General features: G+C 40.6%; 1 protein-coding gene across 1 annotated transcript in view; it reads right to left on the bottom strand.

The window, feature by feature from the left end:
* The window catches only part of CGRRF1 (cell growth regulator with ring finger domain 1), a 28627-nt gene extending 12078 nt beyond the window's left edge, over positions 1-16549 (bottom strand). Inside the window, exons 1-2 of the mRNA XM_007192884.3 lie at positions 16315-16549; positions 4379-4518 (exon numbers count right to left, since the gene is read on the bottom strand). Of these exons, the coding sequence (XP_007192946.2) occupies positions 4379-4518; positions 16315-16418 (244 nt within the window). The 5' untranslated portion in view covers positions 16419-16549. The remainder of the gene's footprint in view (positions 1-4378; positions 4519-16314) is intronic.
* Positions 16550-18928: the final 2379 nt, after the last annotated feature.

Raw genomic sequence — 18928 nt, 5'->3', positions numbered from 1 at the left:
ATCCCTAACAAAAATCATCTGATACTTGTCAAATTCTCTACTCTTTGGAAGAATGGGACTCAGTATTTTGGTTCCACCTGTCCTAAGAAATTTCAAAAGCTCTGTTTAAATTCTCAGCCTCTCAGCTACTGTTTTCTGCTCAGCTTCTCAGTCTCTTAATTACTCAATTATAGACAAAGAAAAATACCAAGTGTCAGGCTAATGGCAGGTGGACTCTTAACCACTGAGCCAACAGGGAAGTCCCTGAGTACTTACTTTTAATGTCATTAAAGCTTCTACCCTGGAGACATGGAAGCATCATAAACTCACATACATTAAATAACAACAAAGCAATCCCAACAACCCACGCCTAGTAAACAGAGCTAAACAACTAAGATTAAAACTGATTCTCTGCTTTATTTTCAAGTAAATCAGGTCTCCAGATGTTCACCCTTCCTCCTCTATGTGCCAGGCATCTTAGGTACAGCAGTGAAAATAAAGACTTGCATTTTTAAACTACCCATCTACACATCAAATGAAATAACCTTTTACAATCTCACAATTATTGCTCAGAATATTATTTCAATGTTATGGTTAGACACCTTTAATGACATCTACCACTCCAGAGTTTAAACAAATGAATTTTATTCTACTGAGTACAATTCCCAGCAAAACGTTCTTCTTATTTCCCCATAGAAGATAGATAAAGAATGACATGCATTGCAAAACTACAATGAGGTACCAACTCACACCAGTCAGAATGGCCATCATTAAAAAGTCTACAAATAACAAATGCTAGAGAGGGTGTGGAGAAAAGGGAATCCTTTTACACTGTTGATGGGAATGTAAGTTGCTGCAAGCACCATGGAAAACAGTATGGACGTTCCTCAGAAAACTAAAAACAGAATTACCATATGATCCAGCAATCCCACTTCTGGGCATATATCCAGACAAACCTATAATTCAAAAAGATACATGCACCCTTATGTTCACAGCAGCGCTATTCACAATAGCTAAGACATGGAAACAACCTAAATGTCCATCAACAGATGAATGGATAAAGAAGATGTACATATATACGACGGGATACTACTCAGCCATAAAAAAGAACGAAATAATGCCATTTGCAGCAACTTGGATGGACCTAGAGATTATGATACTAAGTGAAGTAAGTCAGAAAGAGAAAGACAAATACCATATGATATCACTTATATGTGGAATCTAAAATACGACACAAATGAACCTATCTATGAAACAGAAACAGAATCACGGACACAGAGAACAGACTGGTGATTGCCAAGGGGGAGGGGGTTGGGGGAGGGATGGAGTGGGAGGTTGCGGTTAGCAGATGTAAGCTTTTATACATAGAATGGATAAACCTACTGTGTAGCACAGAGAACTATATTCAATATCCTATGATAAACCATAATGGAAAAAATATTTTTAAAAATGTATATATATGTGTAACTGAATCACCTTGCTGTACAGCAGTAATTAATACAACATGGTAAATCAACTATACTCCAATTTAAAAAAAAGGGACTTCCATGGTGGCGTAGTGGTTAAGAATCCGCCTGCCAATGCAGGGGACACGGGTTCAATCCCTGGTCTGGGAAGATCCCACATGCCGCGGAGCAACTAAGCCACAAGCCACAACTACTGAGCCCGCGTGCTGCAACTACTGAAGCCCTCACACTTAGAGCCCGTGCTCCGCAACAAGAGAAGCCACCACACTGAGAAGCCCGCGCACCACAACAAAGAGTAGCCCCCGCTCGCCGCAACGAGAGAAAGCCTGCACGTAGCAACGAAGACCCAACGCAACCAAAAATAAATAAATAAAATAAACAAAATTTTTTTAAAAGAATGATATGCATTAGTATTTGAAAAATTAAAATACTTCAGTAAGCATGCTACAGGTCCGCACACTTAAAATTTTTTTCACGTACTTCAGTAATGCTACTGTTAGCATCTAGTGTGTTGGACATAGCAGAGAGGTCTTCTACTTACTGGGTATCTTTTCATTTGCTTCTAACATTTACAGGGCGGTCTCTATTTGAGACTTTTTCTGCATGAAAGACAGACTGATGGATTTCCTCACACATTCTAGCTCACAAGTGTCCTGTATTTGTTTGCTCATGATGTAACAGTTCTTCTTTTTCAGTGTTTCCAGCCTTGTGGAACTGTGCTGCAGGAAGGACAGCTTTGTGCTGGTGGAGTTTTTTTATTGGCAGTCCTGCTCAAGAGCCAGATGTGACATTATAGCAGGTCTAAGTACGTGTCCATAGAGGTTAGCGATCAGGAAACCACCACAGTTCTGCACATCTTAATCAGGCATGTTTTCTAAACAAGTTAGTTTTCTCTGTCCTATCTTGAAATTTGTTATTCCTAAGTGCAAAATGTCAGAATGAACCCCTTATCCACCATGAGGGGGAAAAGAGGTCCTTAGTTCCCTTTAAGTCATAGGGTAATCATACAATATTTATAGGTAAGGAATAAGAAAAAGAAATTTTGTACTTTTTCAATGTAAATCAAGATTTACTTAAGGTTGGACTTCCCTGGTAGCACAGTGGTTAAGAATCCGCCTGCCAATGCAGGGGACACGGGTTCAAGCCCTGGTCTGGGAAGATCCCGTATGCTGCGGAGCAACTAAGCCCGTGTGCCACAACTACTGAGCCTGCGCTCTAGAGCCTGCGAGCCACAACTACTGAGCCCGCGTGCCGCAACTCTGAAGCCTGCGCGCCTAGAGCCCATGCTCCGCAGCAAGAGAAGCCACAGCAATGAGAAGCCTGCGCACCACAACGAAGAGTAGCCCCCACTCACTGCAACTAGAGAAAGCCCCCTCACAACAATGAAGACCCAACGCAGCCAAAACTAAAAAACAAATAAATAAATTAATTAATTTAAAAAAAAGATTTACTTAAGGTTGATAATCCCTATAGACTATGTACACTGATAACAACTGATTCTAGAAGTTAGAGGCTGGAAGATAACTAGACAAGAAGGTCACAGGGGCCAAGGGAGAAGATGTCAAGAAGGAAGGCCTGGCCAACTCTGCTAAACACTGCAGGGAGAGCGTTAACTCAGGCCGGAAATGCGTTCCCTGGATTTTAGGACTTGGGGGGATCAGAGGTGGGGGCTGAAGCGGTAATTAGTGACCTTGGAGAAGGCCATCTCAGTACAGGGATACAGGCAAAAATCAGACTGCAATCATCTGAGGCATAAAAGGGAAAGAGCTAAGAGGAGAAGGCAAATGCAAACCACTTTTAAGAAGCCTGGCTGGGAAGGGAGGAGGAGAAAGAGGACAGTGGCTAGAAAAAGATGACAAGTTGAAGAAGTTTAGGGTTGTTTGTTTAGAAGGTACCAGAAATGTGAGCAAGTGTGAAAAACGATAGGGTCTTAGACCAGAAATCGTTGTAGAGCTACAGAACTGTGTGGAGAACTGCCTACTCTATATCTCTACTTAACTGTCACAGAAGCATTTCAAAGTCCACAATTTCAAAACTGAATTCATTACCTTTCTTCCAAAACCTGTTGTTCCTCCTGCACTCCTTACCTTGGCAATAGGATCTGTCTATGGAGGACCCACGCAAAGAACTTGAATTTTCCTTGATTCTTCTCTCTTACCTGTCCCACACTATGTTTTATACATAACAAACTACTTATTGTTTCTCTAATGTATTATTCTGTTTATATCTCATTGCTGTGCTCGTGCTTCTTTCTCTACCTAGAATTTCTCCCAATCCCAAAAGATAAACACCTACATATCTCAAAACTCTACTCACCAAAAAAAAAGTGGGGGGGGTGCGGGGGGGAGAAAAATAAGACAGAGAGAGAGAGACACACACAGCACGTTCCTCTTTATGAAGCTTTTCCTGTATATGCTTCGCCAAACTTAACCCTTTTCCTTCTTCCTTTTACTCCAGTGGTTCCTAGATAATCTTGCAGACAATTTATTTCCCCAAGTACAGAAATAAATAACCACCATTTATTATTACCATTTAATATCAAAATACCATAATTTCAGATGAAAAGATGGCTGTTCTTCAGAAGGGTAGCAACCTTACATTAGCTATACTTATACTACACTGCCTTACTTTTCTCACTGCACTGAAGAACCATGAAAATGGCAGTGTCCTAACAGACTTCTTATTAACACCTGTGATACTTTATTTTTTCTCATACAAATGCCTCTATTTACTAGTTGATAAGCTCCTTAGGAGCAAGGTTTGTGAATTATTAGTCTTTGTATCTCTGGTATGTAGCATAGCTCCTGGAACAGAATAGGGGCTCAATAAATGTTTGTTAAGTCTGAGGAAGAGAAAGCAGTAGAGAAAGAAAATTAAAGGGCTAAGAAAGGGGCATAGAAAGAGAGAAAAATCTTTGGAAAATAGCCACCAACTTGTAATTGAAGCTGAAGATGGATTGGTGATCTCTAAGCCAAAAGGATTCTTGACTTGTCTCATTTGCTTTTTGAAAACTCTTGTGTTGAACTGGGTCTCTTCTGAATTTCTCAGAATTACTGGAACATCCCAACCAAACCTGAAGAAAGGTAAAAATAAAATAAGATATAATTTTAATAAATATTGAAACTTTATGTGTAAAGAATGTTGTGCTATATTAGTTATTCCTTTTAACGTATCAGAAAAATAGATTCAGTTACTCAAAATTTTACATTATATTGCAGAATTAATCCAAAATTAATAGATATTAGAGGTCCCATAGAATTGCAATATATTGTTTGGCTGGCTGAATCAACATACTCTTGAAAACAGAGAGTTCTACTGTTAATTATTGTTGATTACAAAGGAGTGCCATGATTATAGATAAAATGTACCTAATAAATACAGTGGCAAAAAGATAGAATTACTGAATTTTTTAAATGAAATGAAAAGCAAATACATATTTAATGTGCAGACTATTTGATATTATTTATGGGACAAGAGAACTTTTAAACACCAAATATAGCCCTTCATTAATATAACATATTCTCTACTTTTAAATTTCATGTAAAAATGTGATAATGAACAGACTTAGAGGGAAAATGGAAGGGATAAACTCAATTCCTTATAAAAGTAGAAAGCAGCTGAGTTTACTCAGTTTAAACAAAACAACTTAAAATGAAAACACATTAGTTAAACCAGGGGACTTTAGGTTAAGATAGCACTGTTAGATTCATACTTTAATGCACTCTTTTCTCTCCACACATTTAGCAGTGATAGACAAAAAAAAAGATAAAAGGAGAAATCAGAAGGACCGCACTGAAATGAGTAAACAAACAGCAGGTGTGTTTAAACAAAGCAATAGTACTGCTCAGCAATGAGAAGGAGTAACTTATTACCACAACCACATGGCTAAATCTCAAAAACAACATACTGTGCAAAAGAAGCCTCACATAAAAGAGTACATGCTCTATGACTCCACAATAGGAAATTCTAGAGCAAGCAAAACTAATTTATGGTAGAAATAAAATACAGAACAATGGTTCTTCTAGGGGTGCAGGAGTATGGACTGACTGGGAAAGGGCACAAAGAAACTTTCTCTGGTGATGGTAATGTTCTTACCTTGACTGAGGTTTGAGTTGTATAGATGATGTGTTGGTAACACTTAAGATTTGTACATTTCACTGTATATAAATCTTACTTCAAAAGAAAAAAAAAATAACTACAAAGAAAAACAAACATTCAACTCTAGCTAAAAATATGCAATGCTTTAGTACTTATGGATGAAGAGTATAACTTACTTTGAAGTAATCAAGAAATTAACATGGATTGATGGGTAGAGGAATGGATGGATGGACAGATATGTAATAAAGACATTATAGTGAAATGTTGATTGTAGAACTTAAGTGATGGGCATATGTGTGTTCACTATGTAATTCTTTTAAGTTTTCTGTATGTTTGAAAATTTTAATAATAAATTGTAATAAAAAAGAGACAGCTGGGTTAAAAGACAAATCTTTATGGATCTGAAAAGGAAAAGAAATACAAAGTAATGAGTAAGGCTGATGCCATGGTTTGATGGGTTCTGAGTCTGGCAGCAGGCAGTGGCAACTAAGCCTTCACACAGTAAGAGGCCTTACAGGTTGTCCACTCAAGACAAGGGCCAGAGCCAGGTTCACAACTTGAATCCAGGGGCTGGGTTAGGCTTATATCAATATGGGACAGAACTTTCATTATAAGACTTACTCCCTGATGAGGGGGTCTAGAAATCTGGTTAAACAGCAAGGAAGAGGACAAAGGAGGGGGGCAGGGGACTTCCACTAAAATTTAGGTTGCAAACTAAAATTTCAAAACACATGAATAAATCTAATGCCAAGAGAAAGCCAATAAAATTAACAAATGAAATAAAATTTCACTCTAAGTGATTTTAGTTTTATAGAACAGTTGGATAAGGCTGTTCTGTTCCTGCTTTAAAAAGCTGAAAAGCAAGCCTCTAACAGATCAAAGCATTCCAGGTAAGTTAACTGAATCCCAAAACAAAGTTCAGGAATATTTGTATGAATACAAAAACGTCCAGCACCCAATAAGGTAAAATTCACAATGTTTAGCATCCAATAAAAAATTAACAGGCATGCAAAGCAGCAGGAAAATATAACCCATAATGAGCAGAGAAATGGTACAGATACTAGAATTAGTAGATAAGGATACCAAAATAATTTTTATAACTATATTCCATATGTCAAGAAAATAAGTAAAGATCAAGCATATAATATAGAGACATGGATGATATAAAAAAGACCCCAATCCATTTTTGAAGATGAAAAATACAATGTTTTGGGTGAAAAATACACTGGATGGGATTAGCAGCAGGTTAGATATTACAGAACAAAAGATTAGTAAATTTGAAGACATAGCAGCAGAAAGTATCCAATATGAAACACAAAGGAAAAAAAGACTGAACAAAAAAACAAAACATCAGTGAGCTGAGGGACAAGTTCAAGCAGTCTAACATACATGTGACTGAAGTCTGCAGCGGAGGGGAAGAGACAATACAAGAAAATTACAATACCACTCAGGAACATAAATGTAAAAATTCTTAACAAAATTTTGGCAAATTAAATCCAACAGTATATAAAAATATGTCGAGACCCAGCAAAGTTTATCTTGGGAATGCAAGGCTGGCTTAACATTACATTAAAAATGTAATGTAATTCACCATATTAACAAACTAAAAAAGAAAAACCATACAATCTTCTCAATACATGCAGAAAAAGTGCTTGCTAAAATCCAACGTCTAGTCCTGATAAAAACTGTTGGCAAACTAGGAATGTAAAAAAAGAACTTACTCAACCTGATAAAGGGAGGCAATAAAAAAAAATAAAAAAGTATAGCTAACATCATACTTAATTAAAAACTGCTTTCTTCCTAAAGTCAGAAACAAGATACTTAACAGCCATGTATCCTTGAGCAATCACTCAACCTCTATGTAACTGTTTCCCCACCTGTAAATGTCTGTAACAGGGCTTGGCACTATGTAAGTGCCTACAATGATAACGTTGATGATGGAGTGGACTTAGGGGTTGGCAGAGAGAAAACACAAATCCAGTAACTTCTCCTCTTTGATTCTCAGAATCAATTACCCCACAGCTTTTGTCTCCACTGCTCACCACTGCCCCAGTGCCCTTTAATTTTTTTTTTTTTTTTTTTTTTTTTATTTTTGGCTGTGCTGGGTCTTCGGTTCGTGCGAGGGCTTTCTCTAGTTGCGGCAAGTGGGGGCCCCTCTTCATCGCGGTGCGGGGACCGCTCTTCATCGCGGTGCGCGGGCCTTTCACTATCGCGGCCCCTCCCGTTGCGGGGCACAGGCTCCAGACGCGCAGGCTCAGTAGTTGTGGCTCACGGGCCCAGCTGCTCCGCGGCATGTGGGATCTTCCCAGACCAGGGCTCGAACCCGTGTCCCCTGCATTAGCAGGCAGATTCTCAACCACTGCGCCACCAGGGAAGCCCCCCAGTGCCCTTTAGAGGTCAAGTCAGGCATACGGAGTGGTAGGACACAAGATATAACCTTCCTGTTACAGCCATAACACCTTCCCTTTCTTTCCTTTGTCCCTTGGAGTGAAAAAAAGCAAAGAAAAAAACACCACTCTATGCATACTCCTCATTATATTCCCTGGTCCTTTCCTCATTATTTAATTCTCCCTACCTCACCCCACCCTTTTCTTTCTTTACCCATACTGCCTTACTCTTTATACCCACAGTACCAGCAGTAAAAGCTAGAAGTTAGATCTCATGGTGTTCATTTCTACTGTAGGTTCAAGTACTGTATTTCAGGTACTTTATAATGTTGTACCTAAAAATTTCAATTAAAGAATCCTTTAAGGCAGGGGTCCCCAACCCCTGGTACCGGTCAGAGGCCTGTTAGGAACTGGGCCACACAGCAGGAGGTGAGCCACGGGTGAGCGAAAGAAGCTTCATCTGCCACTCCCCATCGCTCGCATTACCGCCTGAGCCATCAGCCCACCCCTCCCCGTCCGTGGAAGAATTGTCTTCCACAAAACCCATCCCTGGTGCCAAAAAGGTTGGGGACTGCTGCTTTGAGGTATAGAAGCCAGAAACCACAAAAGGCAAGGCTTTGGGGAAATATCTGGAAGCAGCCCATTGTGAGCATAAAATTCCTTTGTAAAATGCTTTTTATACTCCATAATGTATTTGGTTTTAATATAAAAATATTGTTTCTCCAAATCCTTACATAAAATCAATATTGTAGGAGGATATACCATATCTGCTCTGTGGCTTTGGATACACCTCAGAGTGAAACAAATAATTTGACATGTGCAGTGCTGCTTCTCTTTAAGCGTGCTTATCCAACACTGCTTGGTCCAGCATTACATCAACAGCTGGCAAAGCACATCTGTTATTAAAAGAAATTCCTCTCTCTCGATTTTTAATTTCTCTGCCTCATGCTTAATCTTGGGTCTACATTTTCTAATATCCTAAGGTCCTCGATTTAACATCTTTTAAAATTGTTGTTATGAATCTTGCTCAATCTTTGGCCTTTTTGTATTATATAACCTTTTTACTGTGAAGGATAACATACATATAAAAAAGTACACAAAGTACTTTTCTGAATAACAAAATAATTGTTATTCAGGTTAAGAACCAAAATAATACCCTCAGAAAGTCTCCTTGTGTCACCTCCCATGTACTACCCCTTCCTTCTCTATCTTGATTTCAATTACTATAATTTAGTTTACCTGCTTTTGAACTTTCATGTAAGTGGAAGCATGCTGTGTATACTTTTATTTCCTATTTTATCACATTATGTTGAAGATTCATTCTTGTATCTATACTTAAAGCATTTTTGTGGCTGTATAGTATTCTATTGTACAAACATGCCATAATCTGCTTACTCATTCTATTCTTAATGGACATTTAAGTTGTCCTCACATCTTGGCCATTATGAATAATGCTTATATGAACATTTTCATAAGAGGCTCTCAATGCACAGACATGTACATGCATTTCTGTTAGGAATGGAATTTCTCAGCCATAAGGTCTGTGCTTCTTCAACTTTGGTGGATAATCTTAACAACTGCTCTATGTGGTAGTATCAATTTACACTCCACCAGCAATGAATGAGGGTTCCCCTTGCTCCATATCCTTGTCAAAACATTATTAGCCATCCTGGTAGGTGTGTGGTGGCACTGCACTATGGTTCTAATTTCTATTTTCCTGAATACTAATGAGGTTGAGCACTTTTTATGTTTATTGCTACTTGGATATCCTCTTTTGTGAAAGCCCTTTGAAATCCCTTCCCTGTTTTTCTACTGGTCTGTCTTTATTTTTCTTATTTATAGAAAATTCTTTATATGTTCTGAATACAAGCCCTTTATTGGATATATGTTCAGCTCTTCTACACCTTGCCTTTTCACGTACATAATAGTATGGTTTTTTGTTTGTTTGTTTGTTTGTTTACATAAATGGAGAATGCTTTTTTTGTGTGTGATTTATTTTTGGCTGTGTTGGGTCTTCGTTGCGGTGCGTGGGCTTCTCATTGCAGTGGCTTCTCTTTATTTCGGAGCACGGGCTCTAGGCACACGGGCTTCAGTAGTTGTGGCACGAGGGCTCAGTAGTTGTGGCTCGCAGGCTCTACAGCACAGGTTCAGTAGTTGTGGCACACGGGCTTAGCTGCTCCGAGGCATGTGGGATCTTCCCAGACCAGGGCTCGAACCCATGTCCCCTGCACTGGCAGGCAGATTCTTAACCACTGCGCCGCCAGGGAAGTCCTATAATGGTATCTTTTGATGAACAGGGTTCTTAATTTTAACACAAAAGTTATTAACCTTTTCCTTTAAGGTTAATGTTTTTGCTCTTTGGCTTTTCATTACTGCCTTATGTGAATTATGGCCTAACACTGCTACACTTTTGAATTACCATCTCAGACATTTTTGTATTCTTGTCCTCTTAAGAGTAGTCAGCCAAGCATGGCTAGTGCAGCCAGCACTCAGTCAGGGCTCTGGGTCCTTATTTGACTTTGCCAGCCTTGTTCCCTTGATATCCTCATGCTTTGAAGGGAAAACAGGGTGTGAGGGGGATAGAGTTCACTGTGTAGCAGAGTGACATCATAGCCTGACCACACCTCTTGTCCTAAACATCATGCTTAATGTAGTCTAAGATCTTGTCAGCTGACATACTGATGACTCACGTTGAGCTTTCAGCCTAGAATAACCCTAAACCTTTTCACATACCTGACCCATCGTGAACTTGCTCTTTTGCACAAAATCCTTTTTTGCACAAAAAAACTTTCAGTTTAAATGTATTTGATGTGGACCAATATTTCTATCTTTAATGTATTACTCAAAAGCCAATATGCAGAAATGATTTGGAATAAGGTTAAATGCTAGAGACTGTCTAAAGAGCAATCCATAATTGGTGCTGCCAAATGGTTCTATAAAATGTTAGTAAATAGACTCTGTGATGTGCTTCTGGCCACCATCCTACATCTGGCCTTTTTCACATTTTTAGTCAAAAGCATGAATAAAGACACTGATGCCCTGTGTATCAGATCATGGCTGATATGACATTAGAAGAAACAGTAAAATAGAAAATTGAGCAATTTTCTTTTCAATCAAATTCCATTTTTATCTTTTTCTACTCAAAGTCATTTTGGCAACTGTTAGCAATAGAATACCAACTAAATAAACGTTTCTTAACATTATTACTTTCTCTTTTATATAAACTCAGCCTCCCACCCCTTTCTTTTCCATTAAGAGAATTTTCCCTTCTCTTTACTGTTAAAATTTCATACTTAATCCTCCTGGAATTTTCTATAATTCTGTTTTTTTCCCATTTCTAAAGTGTTTGTTGCACTTGTTCATATTGCTTAAACTTCCAGCACAGCAGTAACCTGGGGACTTCCAATTCTGTCCACACTTTTTCATATTGTCTGTACACTGTCTTACCCTGCACACACTTCCTAAGCTTCCACCCAGCAGCTGAATCAGAAGAACTGACCTCCTTTCCTTGTTGGAGTCTCACCGAGTCCCTCCTGAAAAAAATTTACTTTGAGGCTAAAGTGTCAAGCTCAGCAGTAAACAACTTTTATCACCCCTTCAGCCTTGAGTTCTAAAGCCAATTAGAAAACACACAGGCAGCTGTTAATCTCGGCGGGGGCGGGGATGGGGGGGAAGCTTCTCTCCTGTGCAATCTCCCCAAGTTGGCCTCATTTGGCTAGTTGGATACTGAGACTGGATCAGGATATAAAAAACATTCTTGGGGGAATCCTTGGTAGAGAAGGAGGGTTGTTTCTGCGCAAACTGATGTGCTAACAGACTTCGAGTAAATTACTCAATCTCTAAAATTCTGTGCCTTTAATTGTAAAAAGAAGGGTTAGAATAAGTTATCTCAAGGCCCTATTAAGGTTTGAAATGCCATGTCTAAGAGCTTTGTGTTTTCTTCTAGATTGTTCCAAGAAATTTCTTGCCAATAGAAGGGTCATATATTTTGTACCCTAAGCAAATACAAAATAACGTTATATTCTTTCCCGAAGAAGGAATCTGTACCTCATCACACACACACAACCTACTGCATTCGACAAGTAAGATGAGAAATAGTCAAGGTCAGTGTATCAGGAAGGGTTGGCAGGAGACAGCTATTTCGACACAAAGATTTTAATATAAAGAACTATTAAAGTACTGGAGGACTGAAGAGGCAAGAAGGGGACACTGAGGTACCCTAGCAAGAAGCAGTTATCCCTCCGAAGGCTAAGGAAACAAAAGGGAGAGTGGGGATTATTACAGTTTAGAAGCTGGGAGAAGGAATCCCCCAGAGCTGGACCCAGACTTTTCCAGTAGGAGTGCTGGCCAGCTGGTGCTTATATTTCATATTTCTGAAGGAGTGCAATAAGGCTGTTTCTAGGTATGAGGAAAAACTGTAAACTAAAATAAACTGCTGCTACTCAGGCCAACTGTCACTGCCAGGGTGATGCCAGTGCTGCAGGAATGTAGACCAGCAAAAGGAAGCAAACAGTTAACAGGAAGTCCAACCTTATTAAATATAGAGCACCTCTGAGTCCAAGTTTCAGTCAATCAAGTATGAGTTAACACTTTAGAGTCAGAAGTTTTTTGAGAATACACCCAGATAAATAAATGTAATCCGCTCTATTGTTACATTCTATCCCCCTTGGCCTAACCTACTCACACTCCATTCTCACACATACTACCCAAATTCGCAATGATATAAATTAGCAAACTTTTGTAATTCTTTTAGAGGCTAGGCTATTTCCGACTAGGTCAGAGTTTTGTCCCTGTCCTGAGGAACATGAAGAGATCTGGGCCTCCTGGCAAAAGGTAATAGAGGTAGGTCTTGAGTATAAACACCCTTTGCAAAGCAACTGCCCTGGGGGAGGTCATTACAGGATCTTCAAGCAAGAGAAGGTTAGTTTTCTCAGACAGGAAAGCGGGCTGCTTCCACCAAGAAGGAAAGCTCAGAATGACTGGGGTTTCAGGATTCTCAGCTCTGTCCATTTAGATGTTGCCATTCCTAGTTTCAGGGGCTACTCTTTTCTAGTCAGTGTCCTAAATGAGACATTGACAAGGCTATGTAATTCTAACACCAGCACACATAAAACTGTGTTCAATTTTTAGCTTTGTGGCTATATGAAGTAAAGTGCTATAAAACCATAAAAACTCTTGATTCTCTAAGACTTGATCTGAGAGTTGAAAGACATGAGCTTGTCATTTCCTCTCTGTAAGGGTTAAGGCGCTTGGTCCCCCAAGGCATGCACTTCAGAAATCGTTTAACCACAATCACACAAAGGTAGTAAATTGATTGATTATGAGGCCAACACATGCCATGGATTACTAGAATCTTATTTCCCATTGGCAAGTAGCTGAAGAAATGACCAAACGCAAATCCCATCTTTGAAGGTCCCCCCCACCAACCCAGGATCCCATTCTGAGTAACGATTTCTTATATATCAGTCCAGTCAAGAGACCAAAACCACACCAGTATTTTAACAGATAATTTAATGTAAAAATATTGCTAACCAGATGTTGAAGAACTGCAAAGGCAAAAAGGCGACACTGAGCATCAAAGAAGTAGTAACAGTGGGAAGCAACTATCACATCTAGGACAAGGAACAGAGCAAAGAGGATTGCTACAGCTTAGAAATTTGGAGGAAAGACCCCCATGCACGTGGGACTCAGATCTGAGGAAGGGATACTGAAATCTTTGAGGGGGTACAATGAGGCTGGTTCTAAGAGAGTGGAAAACTATAAACTGCGACCAACTGTTCATGCCAGGGTGAGGCACCATCACTATGGTGAGGCAGAGGAGGACAAGAATCAAACAGGAAGCAGCGAGTCCTTTTGCCCTCCTCTAGCCTTCCACTCCCCTTCCCCTATAGGCAAAGCCTCATTGAGGCAGCAAGCCAGTAAAGAAGAAACGTGGTTTAGAGGTTCTGCCCCAGATTCACAAAGCAGAGTATATAAGGGTGGTATGAAGCCTAGAGATGATAGCTTAATAATCTGCAGTCCAGAGGAAGCAGAGAGTAGCTGCAGAGTCAGGTTCCCTGATTATTTGAAACTATTAAAGGATGTATATGGCATTTTGGTCTCCTTTCTGCACAGTGCCTGGTATATAGCAAGAGCTTAATAAATGTGAGCTATTAGAGCTCACAGAAACCATCCCATAGTTAAATAGAGATACCATACTTCCAGCTGCATGATTCTCTGCTATTGCCACTGGGATTCCAACACCAGGTGCTCCTGTTCTTTCACCATTCCCACACAGTGCAAGTGGACAGGGGAAAAGTGGAAAGAAACGCACAGCAGTACCGAGGTAAGAACCATGACAGAGAAAACAGATGACCAACTGAAATTATATTTGGGGAGGTTAAAAAAAATGACAAGCATAGTGAAAAAGCATAGTGGATGAATGGGTTTACCTTCTGCCTAGAGAACTATTAGATAGTTGATTTGATGAGATCTAGATGGTTTTCATTGTTTCTACTCAATGAATCTGCAGCCGTGGCTTAGGGCAGCAAATAAACACTAGTAAAAAGGTTATCTAGATGGGCAAAGCTAGCCCAGATGGACAGAATGGGTGGGTTAGGCTCAAGATAACTGGTTAGGCCCAAATCAGGATGGAAGTGAGTGGCGCTTACATGGTCTTGTGTCCTCAGCAGTGCTTAGTTCAGACTTTTGAAAGTTCTACAATTACCTGGGTTTCCACCCTTGTAAAAGTCATACTTAAATGGAGTGTTTAGATAATCATTAAGTTTTCAAACCAAGCCAAATTTGGCAGAGCCAGGATTTGAGCCTAAGTCTGTCTGACCCCAAAGTCTGTCTCTTAACCACCACAAACATGAGGTTCCTAACTACCCTTCACCCACAGATGCCACCATCATTATCAATATGGTCTTCACTCATTTTCCTCTTACCAGTACTAAAGACGGACATCTGAGATACCTAATTAGTTGAATTAGGCCAACTGAAAATTAATTTTAAAATAATTAGGCCTATTGAAAATTAAAATTTAAGGATATAATGTAATTATCAACTAGTTACTTATTTTCCTTAATGGAGGAAAATTAACACTCTTGAAGACAATAACACTAACATTATAGTCAATAAAAATCCTGTGTTAAGACAGCTTTTCTCACTTAGGCAACATCTTCCTAACTCCAATTACAAACTTTCTTGAAATGAACAATAGCAAGAAAGTCTGATGGGTCAAGAATATCAAATTGTGTAAAACTGGTCTTATTCTTCCCCCACCAACCAACAAGGAATTTATGATCTACTGCTGATAGGGTGGAAAGCAGTGTGAAAACATTAAAACTTTACTTAGTTCCTAAAGATGGCATATTTTCAGAAATTGACCAGGGCTGTGTCCTTTCTTTAACCTAATCACGTATATGTGCTCAAAGGGTATTTTTAAACTCATTTTACACAGCCTGCTCTATTCGCTAGCATGTCTTCTCTGACCCTCTGCTCATGTATTCTCTGAAATGCTTTCTATTCTCTACTATACACCTTTAACTCCATTTATTTTTCAAAATACTCATTCTTCAAAATCCAGCTCATGTCTCTCTCCTCAATGGATGGGGCCTGTAAGATGGTTTCAAATAGCTGTATTTTTAAGGCTTCCCTAAACATGATACAATGGCATCTCCTCAAGAGAGAAATTTTAGAATTTCTGAGCTAGAATTGCTCAGGGATGAACTAACAGTCTACTCTCCTTGTCTCCAATAGGTAAAGTGCCCTTACCCCTTAGTGTAACTTATCTCTAAGGTCTCTTCCAGCTCTAAAATTATGTCTTTATGGTTCTATCGATCTAAATATTCCTTCAAAAGGTGTGAAATGTGTGTAGAAACCATTAAATTCTCAAACGGTAACAGAGTTCAGTCAGTTATAACTTACACTGGAAGATCTGAGGCCAAGTGCTCAGTTCAGGTCAGAACAACAACGATCAACTCGGTTTACTGTCCACGTCTGTGGACTGTACCGCGGATGACGGGTTCACTCCGGGCACACGGTAGGCCCCAATTCCGGACAGAAGCCTGTTGTACAACCTCTCTATCCTAACACCAAGACCTGGCCCTTACTGGTTGCTTTATCGTCTAGAAACAAAGCTGGGTGAAATACCTCAATCCGGCACCACCCCCAGATGCGCGCAGCGACGGGGACCGTACGATGATGCGGAGCAGTGATGCAGGTGCGGTGTCCACCTTGTTTTCCTCCCGGAGCCAGTCGGAGTCCTCGGCACCGGCTCTCCGACAGCCCCAGGTGCCCCAATCCAGCAGCCACCCAGCTCCTCTGCCCCCTGTTGCCCGCCGCGACCCCACTCCTTGGCTGTCCGCCCCGTCGTCCCTTGCCCCTGGCCCTGGGGCACTTACCATCCCAACACCAGGCCAGTGGTCACGATGAAGCAGGTAAAGACCACCGCGATGTAGAAAAGCGGCGAGTACTCGTAGAGCGTTACTAGAAACACCGCAGCCATCTGGGTTTCCTAAGCTGAGCCGGGCTCCAGCCGCCGAGCCCAGTCTAGCCCAGCCGGGCCCTCTCGGCCAGGGTAAAATCCACTACGGTGCCCCGGAGCGGACAAACTTTGTAGATCCGCACTAGCCTGGAGCTCCGGCAGACTAGATAAGGGTAGCCTCGCGGGCTGCGGGAGCCTGCGTGCCAATCACGAGGCGGCCTGCAGGGCTCGCCCCGCCCCTCCCGCTCCCGTCCAGAGTTATTGGCTTCGCAGAGGGGCAGGGCCCCGACTCGCACCGCCCCCGGCTCACGGGCTTGGTGTCCAGCGAGCGTCTTATTTCGTGGTTTGTCCCGGCGGTCCGCGCTTGTCTGCGGCAGAGTCTGAATAGATGTTGGTGCCAACCCCGCCCAAAACTCAGGTAGTGTTTTCTGATGCCAGAGAGAGGAGGCACAGTCCGAAATCCACGTCACAGAGTCAAAATCCTGAGATCCTGCCTATTAGATCTGAGGTGGTTGTGGGAGGAAGAGGGCGGCCGGCATCTTAAGTTCTACAAAGTAAAATAACCCCACACCTACTCTTGTTTTATCTACAAAACTTACAAATAGGCACTGTACGAAACACCAAAAAGAGTCTCACAAGCAGTTTATAGGAGCCTTGTCAGCCTTTTCAAGTTGGATTTAATGCTAGAGGAAAATTAGCATTGGGTGTCAAGATTCTCAGAAATAAATCAACTGTCCTCCCATATCCCTTTCTCTTTTTCTTCCCCTATACCCCTCAAATTAGAATTAGATATTTGAATGTTTTTTGTATTAATTTTCACTTTAATAATAATTTTAAATATGTATTATGTGTATGTGTATATATGTGCATATATATACATATACATATATACAGTTGACCCTTGAACAACGCAGGTTTGAACTGCACAAGGTCCACTTATAGGTGGATATTTTTCAGTAGTAAATACTATAATACTACACGGTCTGTGGTTGGTTGAATCCGTGGTTCAGGTATCGCAGATACCAACTAAAGTTATACCCGTCTCTGTCAACACTTCCACTGAGATCTCATGGGTGTGCGTTTGGTCCCAAGGCCACACCTAGCTGCCACGGAGTCAGGGAAACGCAGCATCCCCGCTACAGATCAGGGATTTGTTACCACGGAAGAAAGGGACAAAGGACCTAGAGATAGATAACTAGTAGTCCCTCCACACTCCTAAATCACCAGTAAAATTACTGCTGGAGGAAGATGAGCTAAATTTGTCCTGTGGCTTCACCTATCCTTTGGTGAATGACAATGTATTGGGTATTCTCTGGAGTAGTGCTGTGTGAGAAGCTTGGTTCAACAACATAATTTTTTAAATTAATTAATTAATTTGTTTATTTTTGGCTGCATTGGGTCTTCGTTGCTATGCACGGGCTTTCTCTAGTTGCGGCGAGTGGGGGCTACTCTTCGTTGCGGTGCGCGGGCTTCTCATTGCGGAGGCTTCTCTTGTCCAACGTAATTTTTAGTGGCTACATATAGGATTTGTGAACGTATATAGTTTATTTAATCGGCCCTCAATTGTTGGACATTTTTTTTATTATTACAAACAACACTGCAGTGACATTCTTAAAGCTAAATCATTTCCTTGGGATAAATTTCTAGAGGTGGAACTTTTGGTTCAAAAGGTATGTATGTCTTAAGCCTTTGAAGAAACACCGTTCTCCAGAAATGTTGTGCCAATTTATGTTCCCTCCCTTTTATCCTCGGTTTTGTCATCATTTTATATTGCCACTTGACAAAATCTTGGCTAATGTGAAAGGCAATTTTTTAAAAAAAATAAATTTATTTATTTATTTATTTTTGGCTGTGTTGGGTCTTTGTTTCTGTGTGAGGGCTTTCTCCAGTTGCGGAGAGCGGGGGCCACTCTTCATCGCGGTGCGCGGGCCTCTCACTGTCGCGGCCTCTCTTGTTGCGGAGCACGAGCTCCAGATGCGCAAGCTCAGTAGTTGTGGCTCACGGGCTTAGTTGCTCCGCGGCATGTGGGATCTTCCCAGACCAGGGCTCGAACCCGTGTCCCCTGCATTGGCAGGAGGATTCTTAACCACTGCGCCACCAGGGAAGCCCAGAAAGGCAATTTTATTTCAATAAACAGTAAAGAATTTTCATAATGAAAACAAAAATGTAAGGAGTTCCAAGTGAAAGTGGTATATTAAACATATGCCTATAAGTTTGCTCTCTCCCAAACTCCACTAAAACTACATCAAAGGGATTTTAAAAATAAATCAACACAAACAAGAAGAACAGGAAATAAAATAACAGCAGCAACATATTGGAAGATGGAAAACAGATGAACAAGGATATTTCACTAGCCAGGCTATTAAAGCCAAATCCCAAACCAGCAGTGGAGAAATAGACCCAACCCGACTCACACCAAAGAATTCTCAGAAAAAAGAACAGGAACTGACACAAATTTAACACAAGCCCTTATTTTCCACTTGGATAACTGCTAAAACCATTGAAACTTGTAACTTTATTTCCAACATAGA

Source organism: Balaenoptera acutorostrata, chromosome 3 (assembly GCF_949987535.1).
Source record: "Balaenoptera acutorostrata chromosome 3, mBalAcu1.1, whole genome shotgun sequence".
NCBI classification, from domain to species: domain Eukaryota; kingdom Metazoa; phylum Chordata; class Mammalia; order Artiodactyla; family Balaenopteridae; genus Balaenoptera; species Balaenoptera acutorostrata.
Note: the sequence above shows the minus strand (reverse complement) of the source record. Positions and strands in the feature narration are given on the sequence as shown.